The sequence below is a fragment of the Oncorhynchus tshawytscha genome, linkage group LG14 (genome assembly GCF_018296145.1).
Source record: "Oncorhynchus tshawytscha isolate Ot180627B linkage group LG14, Otsh_v2.0, whole genome shotgun sequence".
NCBI lineage: Eukaryota > Metazoa > Chordata > Actinopteri > Salmoniformes > Salmonidae > Oncorhynchus > Oncorhynchus tshawytscha.
Window position 1 is genome coordinate 50,272,623 of NC_056442.1, and position 8,240 is coordinate 50,280,862.

Genomic DNA, 8,240 nt, shown 5'->3' on the forward strand with positions numbered 1-8,240 from the left:
GGTATGTATATATTTTTTTGTGTGTTCAAGGGCAATGGTGTCTAGATAGAATTTGTATTTATGGTCCTGGTAACTGGACCTTTTTTGTAACAACACCATTATTTTTCTCTTACTGGGATTTACTGTCAGGCCCCAGGTCTGGCAGAATCTGTGCAGAAGATCTAGGTGCTGCTGTAGGCCCTCCTTGGTTGGTGACAGAAGCACCAGATCATCAGTAGACATTTGACTTCAGATTCTAGTAGGGTGAGGCCGGGTGCTGCAGACTGTTCTAGTGCCCTCGCCAATTCATATATATGTGTTGAAGAGGATGGGGCTTAAGCTGCATCCCTGTCTCACCCCCCGGCCCTGTGGAAAGAAAGTTTTTGCCAACTTTAACACTTGTTGTTTGTGTACAATGTTGTATGTTTTCCCCCCAACACCACTTTCCATCAATTTGTATTTATTTATTTAAAAATATTTAACCTTTATTTAACCAGGAAGGTGAGTTAAGAACAAGTTCTCATGTTCAACTGCGACCTATCCAGGATAAAGCAAAGCAGTGCGACAAAAATAACAACACGGAGTTACACATGGGATAAATAAACGTACAGTCAATAACACAATAGAAAAATCTATGTACAGTGTGTGCAAATGTAGTAAGATTAGGGAGGTAAGGCAATAAATAGGCCAATAGTGGCAAATCAATTTAGCAATTTACACTGGAGTGATAGATGTGCAGATGAGGCTGTGGAAGTAGAAATACTGGTGTGCAAAAGAGCAGAAAAACAAAAAAACAAATATGGGGATGAGGTGGGTAGGTAGTTGGTTGGGTGGGCTATTTACAGATGGGCTATGTACAGCTGCAGCGATCGGTAAGCTGCTCTGACAGCTGACACTTAAAGTTAGTGAAGGAGATATAAGTCTCCAACTTCAGTGATTTTTGCAATTCGTTCCAGTCATTGGCAGCAGAGAACTGGAAGGAAAAGCAGCCAAAGGAAGTGTTGGCTTTGGGGGTGACCAGTATAGCACACCCTCATGCCAAATTTAGTCAAAAGCTTTTATGGAAATCAACAAAGCGTGAAAAGACTTTGATTTATTTGTCAATTACGGTGTGCAGGGTAAATACGTGGTCTGTCTTACGGTAATTTGGTAGAAAGCCCATTTGACATTTGCTCAGTACATTGTTTTGACTGAGGAAATGTACGAGTCTACTGTTAATGATAATGCAGGGGATTTTCCCAAGGTTGCTGTTTTCACATTTCCCCCGGTACTTATTGGGGTCAAATTTGTCTCCACTTTTGTGGATTGGGGTGATCAGTCCTTGGTTCCAAATATTGGGGAAGATGCCAAAGCTAAGGATGATGTCAAAGAGTTTAAGTATAGCCAATTGAAATGTGTTGTCTGTATATTTTATAATTTCATTTAGGATACCATCAACACCACATTTCTTTTTGGGTTGGAGGGTTTGTATTTTGTCCTGTAGTTCATTAAATGTCATTGGAGAATCCAGTGGGTTCTGGTCGTCTTTTAATAGATGATTTTAAGATTTGTAATTGATCATGTATATGTTTTTGCTCTTTATTCTTTGTTATAGAGCCAAAAAGATTGGAGAAGTGGTTTATCCACACATCTGTTTTGGATAGATAACTCTTTGAGTGCTTTCCAATTTTCCCAGAAGTGGTTAGATGTATTCTTCAGTTACATTGAGCTGATTTCTGATGCGCTGTTCCTTCTTTTTCCATAGTGTATTTCTGTATTGTTTTAGTGATTCACCATAGTGAAGGCGTAGACTTGGGTTTTCTGGTGTTTTTGGTTGGACAGGTTTCTCAATTTCTTTCTTAGGTTTTTGCATTCTTCATCAAGCCATTTGTCATTGTTGTTCATTTTCTTTGGTTTTCTGTTTGAAATTATTAGATTTGATAGGGAAGGTGAGAGGTCAAATATACTGTTTAGACTTTCTACACCTTCACTATTACAGTGAAACATTTTGTCCAGGAAGTTGTCTGAAAGGGATTGAATTTGTTGTTGCCTAATTGTTTTTTTGTTAGGTTTTCCAAACTGCATTCCATTCATCTATAGCATTTCTTAATGTTACTCAGTTCCTTTGGCTTTGATGCCTCATGATTGAGTATTGCTCTTTTCGGGTAGATTGATTTAGCTGTGATCTGATAGGGATGTCAGTGGGCTGACTGAACGCTCTGAAAGACTAGTATCTCTTTGTCTGTCTCTCGCGCCATCTCTTTCTGTCTCTTTCTCTGATTGGTCAAGTGTTAACTCCCTCTATGTGATTGGTCAGATGGGGAAGATGAGAAGCCGCCCCTCCCTCCTCGTTCCACCTCCACAACACCTACAGGCTCCGCCCCGGAGACACCAACCGACAGGTACGGCACACAGAACAAACACACACACACAATTTTGCGGGACCTGGTAAAACTCCTGGCCCTAGTAAAAGGTGGGTCTTAAATGTGATCAACTGCCTCCCAACTGATGCTGGTTGTAGAGATTCAGTAAGTCTGTTCAGGGCCTAGAACAACCCTCAAGAACCCTTCCCCTCTCTTCCTTCTCTTTATCTTCTCTTACCCTCCTGCCCTTCACACCCCCCCCTCCTCATCTCCTCAGATAGGAAGACAACATCCTGTTTAAAACCACACAGCTCAGAGAGGATGCTGTGTGTGTGTGTGTGTGTGTGTGTGTGAGTGAGAGAGACTCCACAGAAACCGTGTGTGTGTAGTTTGTCTTACTTAGACAGTGAGTCAGCAGCTGTCTGATCCTGAGGAAATCTGTGACTTTGGAAAGTTGTTGTCCTGTCTTCTCCAGTGTTCTATACTCACCACAAGGCCAGTCCCCCTCAGCCCCCCATGGTCCCTATACTCACCACAAGGCCAGCCCCCCCCCCATGGTCTTCAGTGTTCTATATCTCACCACAAGGCCAGTCTTATTCACCCCCCTTCCCCCCCATGGTCTGCAGTGTTCTATACTCACCACAAGGCCAGTCCCCCCCCATGGTCTCTGTGGAAAATCCAGAGGATTTAAGACCCGTGTCTGTTCTACTGACACGGATTGTGATGTTGTTCCGTCCTACTTTAGCGCCCCTGCTGCTAACGGCCTGAGCACCATTTCCCATGAGTATCTGAAGGGAAGCTACGCTCTGGACCTGCAGGCTGTCAAACAGGGAGCCAGCTCTCTGCCCCACCTCAACAAGACACTGGTGTCCTCCTGCAAACGCCTCAATGGGTGAGACACACACACATACACACAATGTTCTCTCTCACAGACACACACACACACACTCAAAAACCTATCTGTGGGTGTGTGTAGGGAGGTGGATAAGGTTCTGTCTGGGCTGGAGATCCTGTCCAAGGTGTTTGACCAACAGAGTGCCTTCATGGTGTCCAAGATGATACAGCAGGTATTATACTTTTTCTACCGTGTGCGTGTGTGTGTGTGTGTGTGTGTGTGTGTGTGTGTGTGTGTGCATGCACGCAAGAGACAGATGGTGAGGTGAAATGTATGACTCTGGGAAGCACAGGAAGCTTAGACATGCCGCACCTTGGTTTCCTCTTCAACGCACAGACACACACACACACACACACACACACACACAGTGCTCCTGAGTGCACTGAGGGTCATGAGGAAAGAGCTCTTTGTCTCCCAGGGAAAAACAACAAGAGTTCCTGGAGACAGCTGTGCTTGAGAGAGTCACGCTGTAATCACACACACACACACACACACACACACACTGTGGCTAATGTAGTCTTAAAGGGCCAGACCCACTTTCCCATGGTGTGACAACACACCATGGGGCCACGCCTGCATAGCATCTAATGTGTGTGTGTGTTGCAACGGCCTGTTTTCCTCTGTAGTCGGTGAATCAAGGTGGAGATCAGGAGTTGGAGAATCTGGTCACTAAACTGGCCATCCTCAAAGATCTACTGTCTTCTATAGAGAAGAAGGTAAGCCTACGAGCATAGACATATTATCTAGTAGTCATTCTATGTCCTAGGGGAGGGAGGGAGGGAGGGATGGGGAGGGAGAATCTGGTCACTAAACTGGCCATCCTCAAAGATCTACTGTCTTCTATAGAGAAGAAGGTAAGCCTACGAGCATAGACATATTATCTAGTAGTCATTCTATGTCCTAGGGGGAGGGAGGGAGGGAGGGAGGGGAGGGAGGGAGAATCTGGTCACTAAACTGGCCATCCTCAAAGATCTACTGTCTTCTATAGAGAAGAAGGTAAGCCTACGAGCATAGACATATTATCTAGTAGTCATTCTATGTCCTAGGGGGAGGGAGGGAGGGAGGGGGGGAGGGATGGAGAGGGAGAGGGAGGGAGGGATGGATTGAGTGAGGGGGAGGATAGGATGGATTGAGTGAGGGGGAGGATAGAGGGGGGGATGGAGTGAGAGGGGGAGAGAGGGATGGAGTGAGAAGATGGGAGGACTGGAGAGAGGGAAGAAGAAGACCAGGAAGTCACTAAACCAGTATACATACCCTACACTGTGGTTGTTCAGGTTTCATAACTCTTTCTCTCTCTCTCCTCTCTCTCCCTCTCTCCTCTCTCTCCCTCTAGGCTCTGAAGGCTGTGCAGGATTTGAGTGTGTCCACTCTCTCCTCTCTTCCTCCTCTCACACGCCACAGCAAAACAATCCCCGTACAGGCCTTTGAGGTACATGCAAACACACACTTGGCGATATATCAGTGGGTGTGGCTCGGAATTCCTAGATTCTCCAGGAAGTTTTTTGAACAGACTGGAATGTGCCACACCTGTCCCCATGTGTAGTTCTGTCTGCTCTGTGGTCCTACCTCTGTTAGGATTTAGATGACTGATGTGACCAGAGTGTAGAGACCAAAGCCCTCAATGCTGTGCTCAGTGGAGCTGACAACTACTGAGTGGGTGTGATGGAAGGATGATCACTATCAGTAACCAGGAAGTGGACGCCTCAGCTAGCTAGCGCTCTGGAGATGTAAATACCACGCCTGCCTGGGGTCATGGTCCATTTCAATTCACTCTGTCAGGCATTTGAATTCCATTTCAGGAATTTAAAATGGAAACCTTCCTGAATGAACTGACCTTAAATGGAAGTACTTTACCTCCATGTAAACATACACTCCAGCTGAGTTGATTTAATGGACTGGCTGAACAGGATCCAAGTTCAATATGTTACCATGTTGAATCACTCTGCGATTAACATCACCTGGTCTGTTACGTGTTTCAGAAGTTAGTAACAGCTGGATTTGAGAAGCTGAATGTCCATTGGTCATAGCTCATATGGAGCTGAATATTGATCGACTCATTGATTGGTTTTCCACTCTGAGAGACATTGGTTGTGTTGGAGAGCATCAAAATGGTGACTGACTGACTGATCTACAAACAATAACGACTAGTTATTTATGATGCAATGTCATTTGTAGATCAGTCAGTCGGCAGTCGCCTGCACTGTCGGTTGTGACGTCAAACAAGCCAAATTTAAAACATAATACATTCTTGAACCTTTTATTTAACTAGGCAAGTCAGTTAAAAACAAATTCTTATTTACTATGACAGCCTCTCACAAACGGGGACAGGGGCTGGGATTAAAAATGTTAAATAAAATAACAATATAGGACAAAACACATCACGACAAGAGAGACACAACAACACTACTTAAAGAGACCCACTGTAAGACAACAGCATGGCAGCACCACATGAAAACACAGCGCGGTAGCAACACAACATGGTAGCAACACAGCATGGTAGCAACACAACATGGTAGCAACACAGCATGGTAGCAACACAGCATGGTAGCAACACAGCATAGTAGCAACACAGCATGGTAGCAACACAGCATGGTAGCAACACAGCATAGTAGCAACACAACATGGTAGCAACACAGCATGGTAGCAACACAGCATGGTAGCAACACAACATAGTAGCAACACAGCATGGTAGCAACACAGCATGGTAGCAACACAGCATGGTAGCAACACAGCATGGTAGCAACACAGCATGGTAGCAACACAGCATGGTAGCAACACAGCATGGTAGCAACACAGCATGGTGGCAACACCACATGGTGGCAACACCACATGGTAGCAACACAGCATGGTAGCAACACAGCATGGTAGCAACACAGCATGGTAGCAACACAACATGGTAGCAACACAGCATGGTAGAAACACAACATAGTAGCAACACAACATAGTAGCAACACAGCATGGTAGCAACACAGCATGGTATCAACACAACATGGTAGCAACAGCATGGTAGCAACACAACATAGTAGCAACACAGCATGGTAGCAGCACAACATGGTAGCAACACAACATGGTAGCAACACAACATGGTAGCAACACCACATGGTAGCAACACAGCATGGCAGCAACACACGAAAACACAACATTTTTGGGCACAGACAACAGCACAAAGAGCAAGAAGGTAGAGACAACATCACACAAATCAGCTACAACTGTCAGTAAGAGTGTCCATGACTGAGTCTTTGAATGAAGAGATTGAGATAAAACTGTCCAGTTTGAGTGTTTGTTGCAGCTCGTTCCAGTCGCTAGCTGCAGCGAACTGAAAAGAGAGCGGAGCTTTGGGGACCCAGGGATGTTGTGTGCTGCAGTTATCTCAGATAGGGGGAGTGACCTTTGTGGAGGACAGAATGTGACCTGCAGAACAGGTGTTGTGATGTGGGAGGATGAGGGCTGCAGTAGATATCTCAGATAGGGGGGACTGAGGCCTAAGAGGGTTGTGGAGGATGAGGGCTGCAGTAGATATCTCAGACAGGCGGGACTGAGGGAGGGTTGTGGAGGATGAGGACTGCTAGATATCTCAGAGGGGGAGTTGTGGAGGATGAGGGCTGCAGTAGATATCTCAGACAGGCGGGACTGAGGCCTAAGAGGGTTGTGGAGGATGAGGGCTGCAGTAGATATCTCAGATAGGCGGGACTGAGGCCTAAGAGGGTTTTATAAATAAGCATCAACCAGTGGGTCTTGCGACAGGCATACAGAGATGACCAGTACAGAGGAGTATAGAGTGCAGTGATGTGTCCTATAAGGAGCATTCGTGGCAAATCTGATGGCCGAATGGTAAAGAACATCTAGCCGCTCGAGAGCACCCTTACCTGCCCATCTATAAATTACGTCTCTGTAATCTAGCATGGGTAGGATGGTCATCTGAATCAGGGTTAGTTTGGCAGCTGGGGTGAAAGAGGAGCGATTGCAATAGAGGAAACCAAGTCTAGATTTAACCTTAGCCTGCAGCTTTGATATGTGCTGAGAGAAGGACAGTGTACCATCTAGCCATACCCCCAAGGACTTGTATGAGGTGACAACCTCAAGCTTTAACCCCTCAGAGGTAGTAATCACAGCTGTAGGGAGAGGGGCATTCTTCTTACCAAATCACATGACCTTTTGTTTTGGAGGTGTTCAGAACAAGGTTAAGGGCAGAGAAAGCTTTGTTTGTAGAGTGTTTAACACTGTATCATCGCCATATGAATGGATGAGAGAGCTTCCTACTCTTTGAGCTATGTTGTTGATCACAGCCCAATAGACATCAAATCAAACATGTCTGTCTGACGACACTAGACTGGGGAGGCAGCAGACACAGATTACCAGTCAGTCACCTACACTCCCCTGTGTGGTTTATACAGCGGTTGAGGGGCTCACCGTAGACTTCAGTGTGTGTGTGTGTGTGTGTGTGTGTGTGTTGGGGTGTGTGTGTGTTGGGGTCTTGTGTGTGTGTGTGTTGGGGTCTGGTGTGTGTGTGTGTGTGTGGGGTCTGGTGTGTGTTGGGGTCTGGTGTGTGTTGGGGTCTGGTGTGTGTGTGTATGTGTGTAGGTGTGTGTGTGTTCACCTCCTTTTTAGCCACTTCCTGTTTGCAGGGAAGAAGTGTGTTGGTGAGATGAGTAAGATGCAGGGGGAAGGGGGAAGGGGGTTGGGGTGTTTCCAGAGAGAGCTATACTGTAGCTGCACTGAGCTCTGTAACGTTGTTGCCTTTTATTGACATTTTTATTGTTATTTATACTAAAAGATGTAGGATACATTTCACTGAGAACCCAGATGAGATTGTTGACGTGGAATGCTATTGCCGACATGCAGGATAGTTTAGTGAACTTGTGGAACTGACTGTGTCAACCCGCTGACTCCCCCTGGTGGTGACACCTTGCATCTCTTAGGCTGAAGTTTATTATGTGGGTAATGAATTCGGATATTTGTTTCGTCTGTCTCTGTGTCTGTCCGTGTGTGTATCTGTCTGTTTTGTAACCCCTCTGTCTGTCTAT

The 8,240-nt window shown here is 45.7% G+C and overlaps 1 protein-coding gene across 1 annotated transcript in view; it reads left to right on the forward strand.

Moving 5' to 3' along the window:
- The window catches only part of LOC121839285 (phosphatidylinositol 3,4,5-trisphosphate 5-phosphatase 2A-like), a 61,967-nt gene that overhangs the window by 25,496 nt on the left and 28,231 nt on the right, over nt 1–8,240 (forward strand). Inside the window, exons 4-8 of the mRNA XM_042297636.1 lie at nt 2,276–2,360; nt 3,067–3,213; nt 3,298–3,388; nt 3,843–3,932; nt 4,550–4,645. Of these exons, the coding sequence (XP_042153570.1) occupies nt 2,276–2,360; nt 3,067–3,213; nt 3,298–3,388; nt 3,843–3,932; nt 4,550–4,645 (509 nt within the window). The remainder of the gene's footprint in view (nt 1–2,275; nt 2,361–3,066; nt 3,214–3,297; nt 3,389–3,842; nt 3,933–4,549; nt 4,646–8,240) is intronic.